This window comes from Tiliqua scincoides, chromosome 2, assembly GCF_035046505.1.
Source record: "Tiliqua scincoides isolate rTilSci1 chromosome 2, rTilSci1.hap2, whole genome shotgun sequence".
Taxonomy (NCBI): domain Eukaryota; kingdom Metazoa; phylum Chordata; class Lepidosauria; order Squamata; family Scincidae; genus Tiliqua; species Tiliqua scincoides.
Genome location: NC_089822.1, coordinates 94,707,698 through 94,729,925, shown reverse-complemented (window position 1 = coordinate 94,729,925; position 22,228 = coordinate 94,707,698). Strand labels below are relative to the sequence as shown.

At 43.2% G+C, this 22,228-nt stretch overlaps 1 protein-coding gene across 1 annotated transcript in view; it reads left to right on the top strand.

Moving 5' to 3' along the window:
* Positions 1-22,228, top strand: part of DNAH6 (dynein axonemal heavy chain 6) — a 192,545-nt gene that overhangs the window by 27,846 nt on the left and 142,471 nt on the right. The window contains exons 17-23 of the mRNA XM_066618431.1: positions 1,082-1,195; positions 2,258-2,401; positions 7,572-7,784; positions 8,776-8,868; positions 13,965-14,084; positions 19,523-19,703; positions 21,136-21,232. Of these exons, the coding sequence (XP_066474528.1) occupies positions 1,082-1,195; positions 2,258-2,401; positions 7,572-7,784; positions 8,776-8,868; positions 13,965-14,084; positions 19,523-19,703; positions 21,136-21,232 (962 nt within the window). The remainder of the gene's footprint in view (positions 1-1,081; positions 1,196-2,257; positions 2,402-7,571; positions 7,785-8,775; positions 8,869-13,964; positions 14,085-19,522; positions 19,704-21,135; positions 21,233-22,228) is intronic.

The window sequence follows — 22,228 nt, the reverse complement described above, 5'->3', positions numbered from 1 at the left end:
CTTTAAAAAAATCAGAACACAGACACCAAGCTAATATATTCATTTATGCTTCAAGGAACCAATTCTTCTCCTGTTCTCTTGCATATTCAGTCTGCCTCAGACTGGGTTTTTTTGGGGGGGTGGGGGGGTGGTGGAAAATACCTTTTATGTATTCTTTTAATTCACACATTTATGTTTTTTGTTTACATAGGCAGTCTGCCAAATATGTACAGGCCACTACATAATTTTGGTGTGACCCCATTTTGCATGCAATATGATGGCTGGACAACCATCTATTTGTATATAGATGTTCCTAGAGAAGGCACATGTATCTAACATTTCCTGGGACAATGCCCACACTTCTACAATACTTCTGTGTTCACACTCTTATGTCTACAATACATAGCTACACTACATTCAGAACACGTACGGTAAACCTCAAATTTCTTGTCTGGAAATTTTTGAAGATGCATTGGTCACAGAAATAGCAATTATGACAATAAATATGAGGAAACTCAGTCAGCCCTCTTTCCTTCAGTTATGGTCCAATTCTGTGTAGGATTGGGCTAGTGTGTACAAGGAGGAACAGAGTTCCATTGTAAAATGGCCGTTGGTGGTGCATATAGTTTGCAATTGGCAGCCATTTTGCATGCATTGCCGTAACTGGTAGCAGAAGGCCCACTGCTGAACCTGAAAAGGTAGCTGCAACAGTGGCGGAGTCAGGAGTGGAGAGGGGGAGGAACAAAATTGTTCCTAGGTAGGGTGGAGGCAGAGGGAGGTAGATCAGGGTGGTCCATCCATCTCCCTTACCACCACTGTTACATGCCTCAGACTTATACCTGCTGAACATCAGGTGTAGATCATGGCAGCGGTAGAAGCTTTCCTTGGGATAAGTGAACAAAAGTTCACTTACCGGAGGAGATCTTTTCAACTGCTCCCCTCCCATGGATACAGCATGCTCTCCATTGGCGTGGCTGTATCACTGGGGGGTGGGGAGTAGGTTTAAGCTGTTAGTTGGATATTTTCTTAAACAACATGAATAGTCTGCCATTCAATAATCTACAGTTTTAGAACATAAGATATTTTAATTCTTGCTTAAAAGGTGGAAGTAACAAAATTTGATGCTCTGGAGGAAGTCTGTGCAGAACTAAAACTCAAACAGTTATTATGGGATTCTCTTTGTGAATGGGAAGTCCTTCAGGAAACTTGGATGGAGGTAAACTACATGCATTGTCTTTATATGATCAAGTATGGAGACCCTGTACTGAAATTATATTTTATAATTAAAATTTACATTTTTATGTTTGTGGTTAAACAAAAACCACAATTTTGCATTTGCAATTATTTGCAAATTAAAAAACCACAATTATCAGAGAAAGACAGAATATAAATCTTTATGACGCTAATGTTTTGACATTGATTTTGTTTCAGCAATCAAATTGATATGAGAGAGGCAATTTGTTTTTTACTTTTATGTGGTGTCTCATGCCCGATGGCTTTGATCTAGAGATGGAATTTGCCTGTCTCCTTTCCATTGTCTACAGCAAATTCAGTGTGACTCACTTATTAAATATTTGTAGGCACATGTTGTAAATCTCATTAACTGCAGTGGAGCAAGTGTGGTTATACTGTATCTATAGATGGATTCACATAAAGTGTGGCATCCAGGTTGGCTAAGTGGTGCACTGGCTTGAAGGCCCAAATCCATCAAAAGGGGTTCAATTAGCCTAGCCAATCACTGAGCCTTCAGGGACAGTGACGGTGATCATACCCAATATACCATCAGGTGTCAGGCAGGAGTCCTAATTGGGACCCAGTGCAATTGTCTCAGGGTCCTCAGTAACTTAGCTCCAGGTTGTTCATTAACATGATCAATGGGAGTCACATGATAAAATTAGAATCAGGAATGCAAGCTTAAGCTAATATGTCCATGCATTCTCTGCCCACCCCCTTACCACCTCTGCTCACATGGTGGAGAAACTTGGTTTGTTTAAAGCATGGTTCAAGGGCTTTTGTGAATCTAGGAACTATGGTTTTTTATTCTAGTTTACGAACAGAAATATTAATTCAGTGTATGCAATTGGTTTGTTTGTATCTGCTAATCTAAAGTAATTATGGTTAATTGATTGTGTGAACCCAGCAGTTCTAATCAGTTTGGATTTTGTTTTCATACATGTATTCATAAAGCGCAATAGCTAACAATAAACTCATTGAAAGTTCACCTTTCCAATTAAGGCTTTTGTGAGCATATGTGTGTGTGTGTGCTTGTTTCCCACAGTGTAAATTTGATAACTTGGATCCAGAACTGTTTAATACCCAAGTTACTAAGTATGCGAAATTTGTGCATCAATTGGAAAAAGGTTTGCCACCTAATAATGTTGTTCCAAGACTCAAGGAAAAAGTGGAAAGAATGAAAGAAAAGGTACAAATGACTACTTGAATGATTTTCAGATATGTTGCAAAGAAAAAAAAAATTTCATTTTATTAAAGAACCACTTTCAAATGAAAAATTCAGATCATTTCCCACTAGTAATAGTAATAATATTTACTATTTATAATAGGGACGTGCTTTCAGGGAAGGCAGAGCCTCACCTTACCCTGCAAGATAAAAAAAACAAAACGTAAAGGACCCAACAAGTTAAAAAAAGAAAATGTACCTTTTGCCATTCCCAACCTGCTTCTTTCTGCTCCAGCACTGTCCAATCAACCAACACACGCAAATACAAAGAGAGCTGCCAGTCAGCTTAGTCTCTATGGTAGTTTACAAGGGACAAAACAGGTAGGAACACCTATGCAACTAAAAACTGGAGAGGAGAGGCATCAGGGAGAGCTGCTTCCATTTGCCCAGTGATAAAAAGAAAGAGCTTGTGTCATCAATCACTGGGGAGACAGCAGGCAGAGCTGGCTCTCAGCTCACTGTACAGAGCAAGGAAGACACACAGCACACCTGTGCTACAAGACCCAGCTAATAAAAACAGCAGGGGAGGCATGCCTCTTTGATGCTATGGTTGCTGTATGAAAAGAAAGCACTGCAGCTGCACAAGAGAAGAAACACCCTGTCTCCAGTTCATTAGTTCAAGTGGCACTTATCAGGCTGCCTCAGGGAGGGGGGGTGACACATGATCTTCGAGGGAGAGAGCTCTGATTGATTGAAAGTGGCAAATTATGATTTAAATTTGTTTCTGGACCTGTTCCCTTTGAGCAAGAGAGTGTATTTAGGAACATTGAACTCTTGTTGGCACCAACACTGAGACAGACCTGCTGGCTGCTTCTTTCATAAACAACACCAAATATTTAGACCAACTGATCTGCAGTTCTGCACTGCAGAGAGAGAGAGAGATAGAAGGGGGTAAGATCTGTAGACATTGAACGTGTGCAGAGTGCAGATGGAGGGGAGAGTGTGGAAATTGAGAGAGTGCAGAGACGGGGGGGGGGGGAGACTGAGCTTAAGTGGTCCCAGAGAGAGAAAGAGAGTGATATCTATATCTATATCTCTTTAGGGTCTCATTTTCCTTCCAGGACAGGCACCACATCACTGTGAACTTCCGCGTTTGTTTACGCAAGGGAAGGGCACTGGGTCAGAGTGTCATGTTCTGACCTTCCACCTTTCACACGGGTAAACAAATGCAGATGTTTGTGACATGGAAGTTTGGTAGTGACATCACAGCTCTACAGCCTCACCACACATCACTAATTTATAATGCACCTACAAGCATATTCAGTACTGTGCAAAATTACTATGCAAGGCAGTTTCTTGCTCTGTCTTGTACATTAAATATAGACTAAAACAAAATACAGTTGGTCCTCAATATTTATAAGGTGTCTGTTCCCAGACTGCCCGTGGATATAGAAACATGTGGATAAGCAAATCTGTGGGCCATAGCTATCATAGGAACTCCGGATGCAACTGGAAGTGTCTTCTGGTCTTTGTTCACAGGTGTTCTGAGCACAGGGAGCCCACAGCTTCCAGTCACATCCAGAAGAGTCTTCTGGTCATGTTGGGAGAGAAGTGATCTGAGCTGTGAGGAGGTTGCACATTTTTGACTCCTCTTTCACATTTAATCCCCAAATTCTGTTATCAATTCATGTAATTTCTCCCTTTACAATTTTGCAAGAAGATGGCCTTTCATCTCTGCCCAATCAGCAGAAGCTCTAGTTCACTCCTTGGTTATCTCATGCTTTGACTACTGCAACCTTCACCTTGTTTTATGTAGAAACAAAATTGTTCTTTCATTTTTTCTTCTTAGTCCCCTTGCTTCCATCTAACACTCGGTTATGAAAATCATTCACTTTTCTTGTACTGACCATGCCACATCCCTCATTAAATCCCTTAATTGACTTCCTGCCTGTTTTTTCATCTTGGCCTCAAAGTTTTCCATGGCCTTGTTCATCTCAGCTCTTAGTACTTTTTAGCTCTTATATGTCATTATTACATTCTTGTCTGTGACATTTACTTTTCCATCTCCACCACTCAGTCATCTCAAGGTCTTTTTTTTTCTTTCCTTCTGATGACTTATTTTTCCTCTCCCTTGCTAACCCTTATACTTGGAACTAACATAAGAACATAATAACAGCCCCACTGGTTCAGGCCATAGGCCTATCTAGTCCAGCTTCCTGTATCTCACAGTGGGCCACCAAATGCCCCAGGGAGCATACCAGATAACGAGACCTCATCCAGGTGCCCTCCCTTGCATCTGGCATTCTGACATAGCCCATTTCTAAAATCAGAAGGTTGCGCATACGCATCATGGCTTATACCCCATAATGGATTTTTCCTCCAGAAACTTGTCCAATCCCCTTTTAAAGGCGTCCAGGCCAGACGCCAGCACCACATCCTGTGGCAAGGAGTTCCACAGACCGACCACACGCTGAGTAAAGAAATGTTTTCTTTTGTCTGTCCTAACTCACCCAACACTCAATTTTAGTGGATGTCCCCTGGTTCTGGTATTATGTGAGAGTGTAAAGAGCATCTCCCTATCCACTTGGTCCATTCCCTGCATAATTTTGTATGTCTCAATCATGTCCCCCTTCAGGCGTCTCTTTTCTAGGCTGAAGAGGCCCAAATGCCGTAGCCTTTCCTCATAAGGAAGGTGCCCCAGCCCCGTAATCATCTTAGTCGCTTTCTTTTGCACCTTTTCCATTTCCACTATGTCTTTTTTGAGATGCGGCGACCAGAACTGGACACAATACTCCAGGTGTGGCCTTACCATGGATTTGTACAACGGCATTATAATATTAGCCGTTTTGTTCTCAATACCCTTCCTAATGATCCCAAGCATAGAATTGGCCTTCTTCACTGCCGCCGCACATTGGGTCGACACTTTCATCGACCTGTCCACCACCACCCCAAGATCTCTCTCCTGATCTGTCACAGACAGCTCAGAACCCATCAGCCTATATGTGAAGTTTTGATTTTTTGCCCCAATGTGCATGACTTTACACTTACTGACATTGAAGCGCATCTGCCATTTTGCTGCCCATTCTGCCAGTCTGGAGAGATCTTTCTGGAGCTCCTCACAATCACTTCTGGTCTTCACCACTCGGAAAAGTTTGGTGTCGTCTGCAAACTTAGCCACCTCACTGCTCAACCCTGTCTCCAGATCATTTATGAAGAGGTTGAAAAGCACCGGTCCCAGGACAGATCCTTGGGGCACACCGTTTTTCACCTCTCTCCATTGTGAAAATTACCCATTGACACCCACTCTCTGCTTCCTGGTCTCCAACCAGTTCTCAATCCATGAGAGGACCTGTCCTCTAATTCCCTGACTGTGGAGTTTTTTCAGTAGCCTTTGGTGAGGGACCGTGTCAAACGCCTTCTGAAAGTCCAGATATATAATGTCCACGGGTTCTCCCACATCCACATGCCTGTTGACCTTTTCAAAGAATTCTATAAGGTTCGTGAGGCAAGACTTACCCTTACAGAAACCATGCTGATTCTCCCTCAGCAAGGCCTGTTCATCTATGTGTTTTGAGATTCTATCTTTGATGAGGCATTCCACCATCTTACCCGGTATGGATGTTAGGCTGACTGGCCTATAGTTTCCCGGGTCCCCCCTGTTTCCCTTTTTAAAGATAGGCGTGACATTTGCTATCCTCCAATCTTCTGGCACTGTGGCCGTTTTGAGGGACAAGTTGCATACCTTAGTCAAGAGATCAGCAACTTCATTCTTCAATTCCTTAATAACTCTTAGGTGGATGCCATCAGGGCCCGGTGACTTATTGATCTTTAATTTATCAATGAGGTCTGAAACATCTTCTCTTTTAACCTCTATCTGACTTAACTCCTCGGTTAGGAGGGGCCATTCAGGCAGTGGTATCTGCCCGAGGTCTTCTGCTGTGAAGACAGATGCAAAGAACTTATTTAATTTCTCTGCCATCTCTAAGTCTCCTTTTATCTCCCCTCTCAGAGCTTGTATGATACTGCCTCTCAGAGCTTGTATGATACTTCCTCCTCTTATATTTCCTTCAGATCCCTTCTTCTTAAAGCCCACCATTTCCGTGAAACCTTTGGCACAACACCTTAGTCCAGTGGTTCTCAAACTGTGAGCTATGGCACCCCAGGAGCTGTGGAAACAAGTCAAGCAGCTGCAGAATCCTAATGAAAAATCCGCCACCTTATACAATGTAGTCCTAATGGGGAGCCACAGCTAATGGCCCAGTAGGTCAAGGGAGCCACCCATCAAAAAAAAATTGGGAACCACTGCCTGAGGGCCCAATCCTCCAACTTTCCAGCTCTGGTGAAGCCACAGTGCAGCTTTGTGGTAAGGGAACACATGTTCCCATACCTTGAGAAGTTCGCAGTGGCTTCCCCTCTACCACTGGATGTAGCACGCAGCCCACTGCCGCAACTGCACCGACATTGGAAAATTGGATAGGATTGGGCCCTCAGTCTTTACCAAGATTCCTTGTAATTGAAACAATTACATGTTTTCCTTGTTTACCTGTGTTTCTGTCCCCATTTTCTTCCTCTACTGTGTCCTGTGTGTTAGTCACCCATTTCTACCTCTCCCACAAGTTTATACATTTGGTCCCTGGTGCGTATTTGCAATGTTGGGCAGAAAATGCAATATACTAATCAAGATCAAAATATTTACCAACAATATTAGAAGAATGGTGAATATTTTCTGTATAGTGAATATTGTATACTACTGCATATACTTGTGTATAAGTCAAACAAATGTGCCAACAGGGCCCATACTGAATCCCGACATGGGGGGAAGACAGTTTGTTCCCTTACCATGGGAAAGCGTCTTCTTCCCCAATGGGCTTCCTTGGGTCTACACCAGGTATTTTGTTGGAGATGGAATGGAATGGGGATAGTAGCAGGAACCCCACCAGGTCTCTCCCCATTCTACTTCCTGCCCTCCCTCTCCCCCAAATCCTCCATTCTTTCACCTCCCCCCCCCCCATGTTGGCTTATCTGTACTCTTACTGGTAGCCAGTAGCAGTAGCAGGCCGCTGATGTCTTTGGAGGTGGTAGTAGCAAAATGTACAAATGAAAGATTTTTGTGGGTTTTCTTAATTAACTGTACCTTTTTAAGAGGAAAAAAAATTCAAATCAGTCTAAAATTATATGTGTCTTCCTATCCTAGCTTCCTGTTATCACAGACCTAAGGAATCCTTTTCTGAAACCCAGACATTGGGCAATTTTGGAACAAATAGTTGGTGCACCGTTAATAGACATGGAAAATCCATTAACCTTGGAGAAACTCATTGAGATCAATGCTTTTGACTACAGTCAGGAAATTCAGGATGTTTCTGGACAAGCTTCAGGAGAAGCATCTTTGGAGACAATTCTCAAAAAGGTATTTTTCACAACTTGTACATGTTTTTAAGCACTCTTAACTAGAACTGATAGTGAGTCAAGAAATTGCCTGTATTTACCATTTTGATCCAGCAATTCTAAACACTGTGATAAACAGAGACATGATAGAAATTCATAGATTAAGGTTGTAAGGCTGAAATCTGTGCAAACACTTCCTGGAATCTTTTAATTTTATTTATATTGGCATTTTATGCTAACTTTCAACCTCCTAAGAGATCTTTAATATAGTTTAAAACTCAATTCACACAGTTAAGCTTCAAAAAGAACAACAGCTAAAGGAGGCAATGATGATCCCTGGCTTGCTGGCATCCCTACTTTTCCGCTTCCTCACAGTTTATCTGTGAAAGAGAGAGAGCACAGTTTAAAAACACAACACATGGAAGCGGTGATGGTGATTCTTGCTTTGCTGTACATGGTAACTTGCCAATGAAGAAGCTTCAGGTGTTGTTTAAGAACAAAATTGCATTGAGTATTTTTTTCCCCTCCTCTGGTAGACAAAATAATATGCTCAAACCTCTAAAAATATAGTATTAGAACTAATTTAAAATTCCATGTAAAAGTAAAAAATACCCACCTGTACTTTTTAAAGTTCTGTTAAAAATTAGATTATAACTTGTTTGCTAAATAGACTTTGGACTATATATATATATATATATATATATATATATATATAGATAGATAGATAGATAGATAGATAGATAGATAGATAGATAGATACTTGTTTGCTATATGCTTGTTTGCTTTGTGGAATTCACAAACACTAGGGTGTAAGAAAATAGATACTTGTTTGCTATATGCTTGTTTGCTTTGTGGAATTCACAAACACTAGGGTGTAAGAAAATAATCAGAAACTTCCAGTTTACTAAAGAAACTGTTAATTCATAAGATTACCTACAAAGAACTTCATTTATCAAAAGTCAATGCCAAATATCCATACTGCATGTTAGTATAAAATATCTTTTTCTTACCAGGTTGAAGATTCTTGGAAAACAATAGAATTCATTGTTCTTCCTCATCGTGATTCAAAAGATGTTTTTATTCTTGGTGGCACTGATGACATTCAGGTTAGTACAAATGAAAATTGGTAATAGTTACATGTTTCTAATTCTCTTGGTGATCTGTATTCATCAAACAACTGCCGTCATTTTCAAAATCTGTACATTCCTGCTTTGGTTTGCCTTTTTAATTTAATGTTTTGAACTACAGCATCATTTTGCAATATTGATTTTATCAGTCATGCAGTGCAATCCTAGACAGGTTTTCTCAGAAGTAAATCCTACTCTGTTCAGTAGGATTTGCTTCCAGGTAAATGTACATAGGATTGCACCCCAATTTATTTTATCAGCTGTTGTTGCTGTAACATATGGCTCAATCCAGCCCAAACTACTTCCACCTGTGACCTTCCACAATAGGACTGTGTGGGATGCAGAATGCTGCATTTAAGGGGAGAGCAATGAAAATTCCTCTAACCTTACACCAGCTTTCTGTTTGTGCAAGAAGAATTTAGGAAATGTCCATTATTTATTGCCTAACTGGGTATTTCTGGGTACTTTAAGTGTAATCTGCCCTCGAAAGGCAAGCCCTTCTGAGAGATGTGTATGTCTTTAGAAGGCAGCTTGAGGGATGGGAAAGGTGCCATGAGAGTGATGGACCATGGAAGATATGGTGGTGGGGGTTGGACAGGCTGTTCCAGGAGAAGGAGAGACCATCATAAAAAGACTGTCATTCTTTTTGGTCCCTCCCCAACTCTTTGATGCCTGGTGGTCTTGGCAGTGATTCCCTGAATCTGAAGCTGTTGCTTCTGAATGCCAGGTCATTGAATAATAAAACCCACATCATTCGGGATCTAATTCTGAATGAGGATGCTGGCCTGGTATACGTTACAGTGACCTGATTGGATGAGAGGAAAGAAGTCATCCTCTCCCTGCTTTGTCCACCAGATTTCCAGGTGTGCAGCACCCTGATTGCAGGGATGGGGAGGAGGAGTTGCAGTGGTTCTCAAACTGGGCCATCACAACGCCCTAGCCTGTGGACTTTGGACTCTGCCCCCATAAGGGGCGGGGGTGGAGAGAAGTCAGTGACATAATTCATAGGATCACGTCACTAAGGGGGGTGCAACCGTCTGCAGAGCTCCCTAAGCTTTAGAAATTGAAGGTGGAGTGATTGCACCCCACTTCCGGTTTGTGATCGCAAAGTGGAGGTGGGATGCGATTGCTCCATTTTTGTTTTCTGAAGGTTGGGGAGCCCTGCAGAGGGTCACGCAGGGCTCACTGCACCCCTCGGGAGGCTGCTGCAGGGACTGGTAAATAGGTGCCAGCCCCTTTGCTCCCCCTTAGTGCTATGAACCTGGGGATTGAGTTGCTGCCTTCCCCGCTCCCCTGAACACACTTACAGCAGTTCTTGAGGTCCCTGGGAGTTTGAGAACCACTGGTCTGTTGTGAAGCACGTGACAACCATGAGCTGTCCCAGAAGATCTTGGCCCTGACACATGAGACAGAACATGTGTTGGTCCTGGTGTACATAGTTAAGCAAGTGGGTGGTGATCTGGTTTGGAGGAGACATGGGCAGATCACTTCCTGGTAAGGTTTAGGCTTGTTGCAGCTCCACACCTTTGCAGAGGCAGATGACAACATTGTATGATCTGCCCCTGGAGGTTAATGGATCCTGAAGGATTCCTGAGGGCTCTGGGGGATTTTCCAGCTGCCAAGACTGGTGTCTCATCTGAGGCTCTGGTTGACCTCTGGAACGGGACAATAGCCAGAGCAATGGATGAGATTGCTCCTAAGCAAACTCTGCCACTTCTCAGACTCAGAGTGGCTCTTTTATTTACTGAGGAGCTGTGAATGTTGAAGTGGCAGGGTAGATGACTAGAACGATAGTGGCAGAAAATTCATGCTGAGTCTGACCAGATATGGAATAGATCTGATTCCATGCCAGTGATAGCAGCGAAGAGATTTTTTTCTCTGCATCTTTTTTTTCTCATTGCATCTGAAGAGAGCTGTCCAGTGGAACTGTACCATGTTGTGCAGGCCTACTCCATCAGGCTTCTCCAGTAGATCAGATTATTGCCTGCTGTGACATGTTTGCAAAGCACTTTGCAGTTAGCCGCTCACATTTGTCACAACTTAGAAGCCACAGTGACAATGTCTGTTGTCCTTTTGATGTCTGCTTGCACAGGTTTGTGGTATTCTTTTCAACTTGTACAACCTGAGGATGTGGACAGACTCCTTTGGAGTGTGAGGCCATCTGCCTGCCTACTTGACCCTTGCCCAACTTGGCTTATTAGATCTGCCTAGGAGGAACAAGCCAAGTGAACGGGGAGGGTTGTTAATTCCTCCTTGATGGAGTGTGTCCTGCTGCTGGCCCTAAAGCAGGCAGTAGTTTGATTCCTTCTGAAAAAGCACTCCCTGGATTCCACTGTGTTTGATAATTACCAGCCAGGCTCTAACTTCCCGTTTCTGGTCAAGGTGATTTAGTGGTGTCTCAACTCCAGAGAGTATTAGATGAAGCGGATTATCTGGATCCCTTTCAGTCTGGTTTCAGGCTGGGCTTTGGGACAGAAACAGCCTTGGTTGCCTTGCTGGTTGACCCTACTCTGGGTACTGGACAGGGGGAGTTCATCCCTGTTGGTCCTGCTGGACCTCTCAGTGGCGTTTGAACCCACAGGGTTCAGTCTTGTTCCACATACTACTTAACATCTATATGAAATTGCTGGGAGAGGTCATCCAGGGATTTGGAGTGGGGTGCTGTCAGGATGAGGTCTCTTGTTATCTGGTGTGCTCCCTGGGGCATTTGGTGGGCCACTGTGAGATACAGGAAGCTGGGCTAGATGGGCCTATGGCCTGATCCAGTGGGGCTGTTCTTATGTTCTTATGTAAGCTGATGACACTCAGCTCTATCTCTCCTTTCCACAACATTCCAAGGTGGCTGTCAAGGCCTTAGAGTGCTGCCTGGAGGCAATTGCGACCTGGATGAGGGCTAACAAGCTGAGATTAAATCCAGACAAGACAGAGGTTCTCCTGGTTCAGAAATCCACAATACAAGTACTAGAGTATCATCCTGCTCTGATTGGGGTTGCATCTCCTATGAAGGAGCAGGCCTACAGCTTGGGGGTTTCCTGGATTTGCAGCTGCTCCTGAATTCCCAGGTGGTGGCTGTGGCCAGGGGAGCCTTTGCCCACATTCAGTTTGCCCAGCTGTGGCTGTACTTGGGTTGTGTGAACCTAAAACTAGATTATTGTTATGTGCTCTATGTGGGGCTGCCCTTGAAGATGGTTTGGAATCTGCAATTAATGCAGAATGTGGTGGCCTGTGTGCTTGCTCGAGCTTGGCAGTTCAACTCTGTCAGCCTGCTGCTCGAGCAGCTGCACTGGCTGTCCATTCATTTATGGGCTCAATTCAGGGTGCTGATTTTGACCTTTAAGCCCTATATAGCTTGGGGCCAGGATATTTGAAAAACCACCTTCTTCCGTACAATGTGTCTCATGCTCTCCGTTCATTGGAGCGGGCCCTTTTGTGGGTGCTGCCACCAATGGAGGCGAGGGGGTGGCGGCAAGGAGTAGGGTCTTCTCTGTAGTGCCACCAGTTTTATGAAATTCCCTCCCCCTTAGCTTATGTACTGCTCCTTCCTTAGAGGTGTTCTGGCAGATCCTAAAGACACTTCTTTTTACATTCGCCTTTAGAGTTTAGGTCTTTTAATTTGAGGGTTTTAGGCTCTTTACTGGGCAACTTTTTATTGTTTTACTATTTGTTTTGTTTACTAAACACAACATTTTCTAAATGAAATAATCAATCAATCAATCAATCATGGGATTTTTTTCTCCCAAAGCAGTGTTTCTCAAACACTTCAAGAGAACTGGAGATAAGTGTTTGCAGGGACAGGCACTGGGTTGGGGGGGATGTCCTGATGGCACTGCAATGATCATGCTGCTACGGGCACCCAGGAGCATTTAAACATACCTGGGGAAAATGTGTAGCCTCCCTGAGGGTTATGGAGGCTCACAGCCCCCTCCATAAGCCTCCCTTCCACTGCGGTGCACTCCAATCTGCAGTTGGAGCCCACTTCCACTTTTGGAAGTTTCACACCCCAGAGCTCTGACACCCATTTATGGGTCACTCCCCTTAAGGAGAAAGTGACCCTTGTAAGTTCCAGTGGTGGCTCGTGACCCACCAGTTTGAGCACCACTGTCCCAAAGCATTGAACTTTGTTTATTGCAAAAGTGTATCGCTTCAGCTCTTTAGCTGACTCAACAACAGGAAGCTCCATGTCTTTGTTGGCATTAATGATGCTCTTCATAGATATGGAGGTGTGACCATGCTTTGCATTTTGAGAAGATGGATTTTGTGAGGTCTGGTGTCAGGTTCTAGGGATTTTTGTGTCAACGCCTGTTCTTGCTTCTTCCCCGCAGTGGAGGAGCAATCCTGGAGCAATTGGAGGACACTTCTGCCAGTACTCTATAGTGTTGAGAGAGGAGCACCCTTCTTCCGCTCTCTTCCCTGACCCATCCAGTAACAGCAAATTTTAATTTGTGGGGCTGAAAGTTAAAGGCTTGCTTATTTTATTAGGGCTGTTTTTGTTCAGATGTGTTCCTAAATTAGAGAATAGAAAAATAGTACATTAAAGATGTCTTCCTCATGTTGCATAATAGATTTTGTTTCTAAGATTGTAAATTATCTTTCAAGTGTACCTAGTATATTACACCTACATTGTGGTGTTGTTAAAATGCATATAATTTACATTACTTTCAGTAATGAATTGAATGAGTGATGAAAGCATTAAAGGCTAGTGGTCAACTAACTGTTGTTGACTATCCTAGAAAAGATATCATCATCTACCTAAGGACCCAATCCTATCCAACTTTTCAGCGCTGATGCAGCCACAATACCGCCCTGGGGTAAGGGAACATTTCTTCCCTTACCTTAAGGAGGCCTCCATGACTGTCCCCCCACCTCAGGGTGTAGTGCATCCCCCATTGGCCTGGCTGTATCAGCGCTGGACATTTGGATAGGATTGGGTCCTAAGGCTTCATACTTCACAGTATTTTTTAAAAAACATTATAGAGTTTATTATGTATCATTGTAGCAATTATTATAAAGATTTATTTTCAATGTTTTGGAAAAAAAAATCAGAACTCAGTACAGTGTTTAACATTTTCTTCAAGGTCATTCTGGATGACAGTACCATTAATGTAGCAACAATAGCCTCTTCGCGATATGTGGGTCCTCTCAAGCCAAGAGTAGATGAATGGCAAAAGCAGCTCTCTTTGTTCAGTCAGACATTGGTGAGTACCAGATTAGAGAAGTTTTTCATATCGCCTTTTGATCGCCTTAGCCTTAAAAGGCAAGTAACTTTGAAAATATTATATAAGGGCCCTGTCCCCTCCAACTTTCCAGTGCTGATACAGCCTCAATGCAGTCCCTAAGTAAGGGAATAAACGGTACCTTGAGGTGTTCTCTGTGATTGTTCCCACTGCAGGATGCAGTTCATGCCTTGTGGTCATGGCTGCATTGGTGCTGGAAAGTTCAATAGATTGGGTTCTATGGCCTATTTTGTTCAATGAGGCTTCTCTCAGGAAAGCGTGGTTAGGATTGCAGCCTAAATTGCACATAAACTCTTGGACCTATAATTGCATGGCGTCTGCAGATTGGTATAAGTTGGCAGCAGTGTATAGTGAAAAGTTTAAAGAATAGCTTATCTGGTCTTTCCATTTAATATTAAGAAGAAGTAGAAAATCAGGATACTTTTATTGTACTTCAGGGACAATCAGTGAACATATGTCAGTGAGCATAAGGCAGTACAGGTCCAGCCGATTTATTCACGGATTTGACTTAACACAAATGGTCCCTGCAAATGACAAGGAATGTGCTGATCCCTGGAGAAGGGGAAAAATGCATCCCTTTAAAATCAGTTTAAAAAACTGAACAGTCCTTTAACAATAGCCTCCTTAATGAGAGAGGGCAGCTGGCTGACTATCCATCAATCCTTCTCTCTAGCAGATCCCTCCCTTCCCCCTGAGCAAGTGAAAGAAAGGTGATTACTTTGCGTTGGTGGTGAAGGGAGGGGCTGAGTGAAGCGCCTTTGTAAGTGCTTGGAGGAGGACTTGATTGATTGATTGTCTTTTTAATGACTCTTATCTTACATCACAAAGGTCAGCAAGGCTGTTTTTAAACCACCAGAGCAAAGAAACTTTGTTTTTTAAATTGATTTGCTATAGTGCATTTTTTGCCATCCAAGTGAGTGCTTGGAATGGAACCCACGCGAATAATGAGACTCAACCTGTATATAGACATTTTGTAGTAATAGTATGAAACTGCCTTATACTGAGTTGAACCATTGGTCCATTTTGGTCAGTACTGTCTACACTGACTCTGCAGGGCTTCAGCCAAGGATCTCTCCTAGCCTTCCCTGGAGATGCCAGAGATTGAACCTGGAACCTTCCCCAGACAGAATTTGTACTCAACTACTCAGCTACTGCCTCTCAGAATGAAATTTTCATTCTGCGGAAGAATTTGCCTTTAATCTTTGAAAGATAGGGCTTAAACATTACTATGTGTCTTTTAGTCATGTGTCTTTTAGGCAGAAAGGGTTCTTGATTATCATGTAAGTCCACCCATATTGACTTTCTTAAGTGATTAATGTATTGGCAGCCCTAGAAAATGTATCACTGACATCTACCTAACTAACAGCCCAGTCCTAACCAGGCTGCCTGTCCCATGGTACAGTGGAACCGAAACAGCTTCCTCTGTATCTCACAGGGCCATGGAGGCAGCCGGAGGTTTCCTCGGGGTACGGGAACTTTGGTTCCTGTACTCAGTGTTGGGTCCTGGCAGTCCCTATGGGTCTACTTGGATCTGCGACAGCTCAATCACTGGTGAAGAACTGAGAAGACCTTGTAGCATTTCGAGGAGCAGGAGGGGGATAGGATGTGGTGGCAGCCTCTGCTGCAATCTCCGCCACCCTCCCAGTCCTGAGTCATCCCCTGGGCTACTCTCCCCCACCCAGATAGACGCCCTCCTTGTCCTACCCTCCCCCCACCGCCAAGTAGTTCACTTACCTGATCAGTGGGCACTGCTTTACGGCACATTTGTGACTGTGTGCATGCCTGTTCCGATGATGGGAGCCAGCTTAGGATTGGGCTGTAAGCTTCATGCCTTCTTGTGCTTTAACTGGATATCAACAATTGAAGATCATTATATTATTTATTTTCAAGCTTTTATTTGGAAAAATAAAAAATTAGTATAGTAGTAGTAGTTGGCAACCTTCAGTCTCGAAAGACTATGGTATCGCGCTCTGAAAGGTGGTTCTGGAACAGCGTCTAGTGTGGCTGAAAAGGCCGATTCGGGAGTGACAATCCCTTCCACACCGGGAGCAAGTGCAGTCTGTCCCTGGCCTGTCTCCCTGGTTATGGGCCTTCCTTCTTTGCCTCTTAGCCTCAGACTGTTGGCCAAGTGTCTCTTCAAACTGGGAAAGGCCATGTTGCACAGCCTGCCTCCAAGCGGGCCGCTCAGAGGCCAGGGTTTCCCACTTGTTGAGGTCCACTCCTAAGGCCTTCAGATCCCTCTTGCAGATGTCCTTGTATCGCAGCTGTGGTCTACCTGTAGGGCGCTTTCCTTGCACAAGTTCTCCATAGAGGAGATCCTTTGGGATCCGGCCATCATCCATTCTCACGACATGACCGAGCCAATGCAGGCGTCTCTGTTTCAGTAGTGCATACATGCTAGGGATTCCAGTACGTTCCAGGACTGTGTTGTTTGGAACTTTGTCCTGCCAGGTGATGCCGAGAATATGTCGGAGGCAGCGCATGTGGAAAGCATTCAGTTTCCTCTCCTGTTGTGAGTGAAGAGCCCATGACTCGCTGCAGTACAGAAGTGTACTCAGGACGCAAGCTCTGTAGACCTGGATCTTGGTATGTTCCGTCAGCTTCTTGTTGGACCAGACTCTCTTTGTGAGTCTGGAAAACGTGGTAGCTGCTTTACCGATGCGTTTGTTTAGCTCGGTATCGAGAGAAAGAGTGTCGGAGATCGTTGAGCCAAGGTACACAAAGTCATGGACAACCTCCAGTTCATGCGCAGAGATTGTAATGCAGGGAGGTGAGTCCACATCCTGAACCATGACCTGTGTTTTCTTCAGGCTGATTGTCAGTCCAAAATCTTGGCAGGCCTTGCTAAAACGATCCATGAGCTGCTGGAGATCTTTGGCAGAGTGGGTAGTGATAGCTGCATCGTCGGCAAAGAGGAAGTCACACAGACATTTCAGCTGGACTTTGGACTTTGCTCTCAGTCTGGAGAGGTTGAAGAGCTTTCCGTCTGATCTGGTCCGGAGATAGATGCCTTCTGTTGTAGTTCCAAAGGCCTGCTTCAGCAGGACAGTGAAGAAGATCCCAAACAAGGTTGGTGCAAGAACACAGCCTTGCTTCACGCCTCTTCGGATGTCAAAGGGGTCTGATGTGGAGCCATCAAAGACAACAGTGCCCTTCATGTCCTTGTGGAAGGATCTGATGATGCTGAGGAGCCTGGGTGGACATCCAATCTTGGGGAGAATCTTGAAGAGGCCATCCCTGCTGACCAGGTCGAAAGCCTTCGTGAGATCTATGAAGGCTATAAAGAGTGGCTGTCGTTGTTCCCTGCATTTCTCCTGCAGTTGTCTAAGGGAGAATACCATATCAGTGGTGGACCTGTTGGCTCGGAATCCACACTGTGATTCTGGATAGACGCTCTCTGCAAGTACCTGGAGCCTCTTTAGTGCAACTCGGGCAAACAACTTTCCTACAATGCTAAGGAGAGAGATGCCACGGTAGTTGTTGCAGTCACCCCTGTCGCCTTTGTTCTTGTACAGCGTGATGATGTTTGCATCCCTCATGTCTTGAGGTACTCCACCTTCTCTCCAGCAGAGACAAAGGATTTCATGCAGCTCAGTGATGATGATCTCTTTGCAGCACTTTAGGACTTCAGCAGGGATGCTGTCTTTTCCAGGTGCCTTGCCAAAGCACTATAGTGCCAAAGCACTATAAAAAATTAGTATAGTGTCCAACTTTTCCCTGATTCTTTTTCATTTACTCTGTAATGACCTGGAGAGGAGTGTAAGTAGGACACAGGCAATATTTGCAGATGATATTGAATTATTTAAGTTCTGTGTAAGTTACAACATGGTCTCAAAGTGCTATTTAAAGTTAATATTCAAACGGAAATTGCAGTTCAGCATTGGTAAGTGCAAAGTAATGTATTTCAGGAAAAATTACCCCACTTTAACTAATTAAGAGCTGTACTTAATTTTTGAGTTTCTGCTACTCAAAAAAGAGATATTGAAGGAACTGAATAGTGGTTTTTTAAGGGAGGTTGTTTTTTTATCATATTTGGTTGTATTATACAATATTATAGCTCTCCTCAAGTGCCCAGTTTTGGTTGGAAAGGCAAGATATAGAAGATAACTAATTAAATTAGAGTCTTGTTCCTGACAACATTAGTGCAGCATGTTGCAACCGCAAAGGGATTCCAAAATATCAGAGATTTGTTAGGAGCTGTTCAGAGAACATTCTCAGCTTGAAATCCTTCTGCTTGTCATAATTGCCCTTATCCACTATTTCATGTGTGTTATGGTACACACATAGAATATCTGCAATCCCTTTAGTAGAGGTGGAAGTTACATGCATATATTTTTTTGAATGCATGGAGGTGCCCTCTACACTGAAATGAACATGTAGACCCCTTGCATAGGATGCTGTGGGTTCTGGTCATCCTTCCTCAAAATGGATGCAATGAGAAAAGATAATGGGGATTGCAAAACTAATCAGAAATACAGAATGCTTGCCATCCATGGTAAATGTAAGTTTTGCAATGTAAGGATTTTAAAGTGGTACCTGCAACAAAAATTTTTTGCATCTCCCCAACCTTATGACCTATTGGCTTAAGCAGACAAATTTCCCTTCCCATCCTCCCTCCTGTGTTCTGCTGCAGCGGTTTTTTTTCCCCAGCATACACCTCAACATGCTGTGGTTCTTTAGGACTACTAAGCATGCTCAACCTGTTTTTTCCCCTGTATCTTTTAATTTACAATACTGTACAATCTGCATTCTGCAGTCTGCATTATAATCTACTTCTGCATTCCAAGAGAGTCATTATAGTATGTAGAAACCGCTAGCTTGTCTATGAGTGGTCCCATTTTGTTCTCTGATAGGCACCTGCGTTTGCTGTTGGCATATAGAGATAAAAGTGGGTGTATTAAAATAGATGTTGTATGATATATGTGGAGCATAATAGGTGATGAAGGGTTAGAGAAGGTGTTGAAATAGAGAATAAAGTGAAACAGAGAATAGCAGGTCTGTTGATCTCTTATGTTTGATAGATATGGATATAATTTACAGTGTTTGCTATAAAACGGAAAAGTCTTTAAAACTGTGAATTAGTAGTGACAGACTTAAAAAGAGTTATGTTACTTTTAATGTAAGAAATGCTCATTACTTACTATAGTAAACTTCTTTTCTGCATGATGAATTGCCACAGCAGGTACTGTGGATTGTCCTTGAATAGTAAAAAAAAGAAAACCGAAGGTCTGATGCATAGCTATTCTCATGTGTTACTTTTATGTTTTGTCACACAACAGTACTTTGAAGGCAGTAGAGAGTCATTTGAAATTCACAGAAATAAACAATGCCAGTTTAGCTTTCCTTTAGTATTTGTTTTGCTTTTCCTGTATAAAACTATTTAAACCTTTATTTTCTAGGAAGAGTGGTTGACATGTCAGAGAAACTGGCTGTACTTGGAAAGTATTTTCAGTGCTCCTGATATTCAGAGACAACTGCCTGCAGAAGCAAAGATGTTTTTGCAAGTAGACAAGTCGTGGAAAGAAGTTATGAGAAAAGTGAATCGTCTTCCTAATGCCCTCCGAGCAGCTACTCAACCTGGTATTAATATGTCTAAAAACACAGACACGCACACACACTGAGTGCCTTGCTATGAAGCAACCAGAAATGGTTGCATGGAGTGTCACTCTTGGAAGGACGACAAACAGATGAGCACCTAGCCCATTTATCTACTCCACTGGGAACTCTGGTTATCTTTTGACAGCTTGCTGAGAGCAAACTGGGATTGTGGCAGTGGCAGCCCCCTTTTTCAGTGATGCTGGAGAAGGAAGGGAGGAAAAAAGCTGCTGTAGCTCCAGGTTCTCCCCACCTACCCACTGTGATTACAAACCACCAAATGGGCAGGGAGAATCTATCAGGAGCCCACCTCTCTTCTTTTCCCTTTACTTACTGAAGTGAAATTGACAACCTTTCTCCTCTGCACCACTTCTGTTTGAAATGGAGCAGTGTGTGCTTCCTAGTGTGAGCTGCTCATGTTCATTTCATATAGAAGCACTATGGAAGTGAAAGAGAGGCTGCGCACGGAGCTCTGATAAGTAAGGGAAAAGGAAGGTGGGCCCCCTCTTTTGCCATTAGACCCCTCACCCATGTATCTATTGGAGCTTTATGTGCAGCCTCTACTTTGCCCAGCTTCTCTCTGAAGTGTTTCAAACAGAAGCCATAGGGAGGGGAGGCTGCACATGGAATTCTGAAAACTAAAGGGTAGTGTGTTGGGGAAGTACCTCTCTCCTGCTGCCCCCCTCTGTTGCTTGCTTATTGGCCTGCTGGCATGCCCTTCCCCTTATTTGCAGGGAATCCACAGGGATGGCAAAACTGAGGGGGAATTAGATAGTGTGGTGTACAGGCCACCACTACATTAGAGTAAAACAGATATTGGAAGAATACATGATTACTGGAGTGGTGCAGCAAAGGGGGGCACACTGCCCTGCGTACTATGCCTTCAGGGGATGTCTTATAGGCCTCTGAAAGGCACTTTTGGTTTTTGCCAGTAATCATTACTGATCAAAGTGTGATGAGAAAATGTAGATGAATCTGAGACACTTTGTTTATAAGTGTGTGAGATATTTTTCCTCTACATTTTTAATTTTTCTTAGTATGTATTTTTCTCCTTACTTTCTAACCAGTCCTCCTTCTAATTATGTAATGATTCTGTTCCCACTGTGCTCAGGCTATGTACAGGTTAGAGCCACATATATAGTGTTACGACGTTGAATACATCATGTACTTGTGTGTTGTTGAATTAGAAATTGCTGTGTTTGTCCAAATCAACTTGATGAAGCACTGATGCAGAAAACTCTGTGTATAATTATATTTCAAAATGTTTAGTCTGACTTAATGGAAGATTTTGAATATAGTACTGAAACTTTGTGTTACATTGAAGCCATGCTTTTCCCCTTCTTTTTTTCATCCTAGAACATACATGCCCATTTCTATTTTCACTATGGAAGTTGATCAATTGTTTTTTCTCTAACAGGTCTTTTGGAGACTTTCCAAAATAATAACGCACTTCTTGATCAAATTCAGAAATGTTTGGAAGCCTATTTAGAGTCCAAAAGAGTTATTTTCCCAAGGTTAGTTGTGAATCAGTAACATGATAATTAAGTCATCTATATTATGGTGTAGACTTGCAGCCCAATACCGTTGGCCCGTCATGCTGATGTACCTCTGGGTATACCAGCACAAAAAGGGCCCCACTGGTACAGCAGCCTTTCCAACAGGTTTGTGCAACACCTGGAGAGCTGCATGCCACCATCAGCGTGACACTGATCTGCCGCCAGCAGGGATTGGAATGGGGGTGAATCATGACAGCAGCAATGTCTGTTGCATCCTGAATCCTTGTCCCAGCCAGATGTGCTTCAAGCAGGCTCCACAGGGCTTTGCTAGCAAAAGAGTTGGCATAGATCCGAGGAGTCCCATAGGGGACCATGTGGTGTTTTGGAGGACCTGGTTCTCATATAGCATGCTGGATACAGCAATGCCAGCAGCCTTGTGTCCAGCACACTGGACCCTTAAAGGTGCCTAGCATGAACAGAAAATCACTTTTTCCTTATGCAAAGAGGGATCTACTCCATTTGTCCATAACTCTTCATAGTATCCCACATCATTCCAAGGGTACCCCAGTTCCCAGGTGGTTTTTGGAGAATGCAGCAGAGAGTTGGATGTGGCAAATCTTTGTTCCATAAGCTGAACACCCCTCATAGTTCTTAAAAATCAGTGGTCTATTTAATATAATCTAGTACCATAATCCAGCAAGGGTTAAGTACTTTTGAGTCCTGTTGATTTCATAAACAAATTGAGTTTATGAATTTAATGAATAATTAAAACCTAATTAGTAAGTGCTTAACTTTGGCTAGATTATGAATTTAAAATTATATTTTTGATTTAAAGTTATCCTACCCTGGAAATAATTTTCAGTGGACCCTCCTTATCCATGGGTTCAGCACCCGTGGATTTGACTCAGTGTAATGTTCAACCCCAAATTTAGAGGACCTCGAGGATATCCAACTTGTGACTGGAAAGGTCTTCCAGTGTGTTCTGAGGCGTGAGAGGGCTTCACTAGGTCTCCC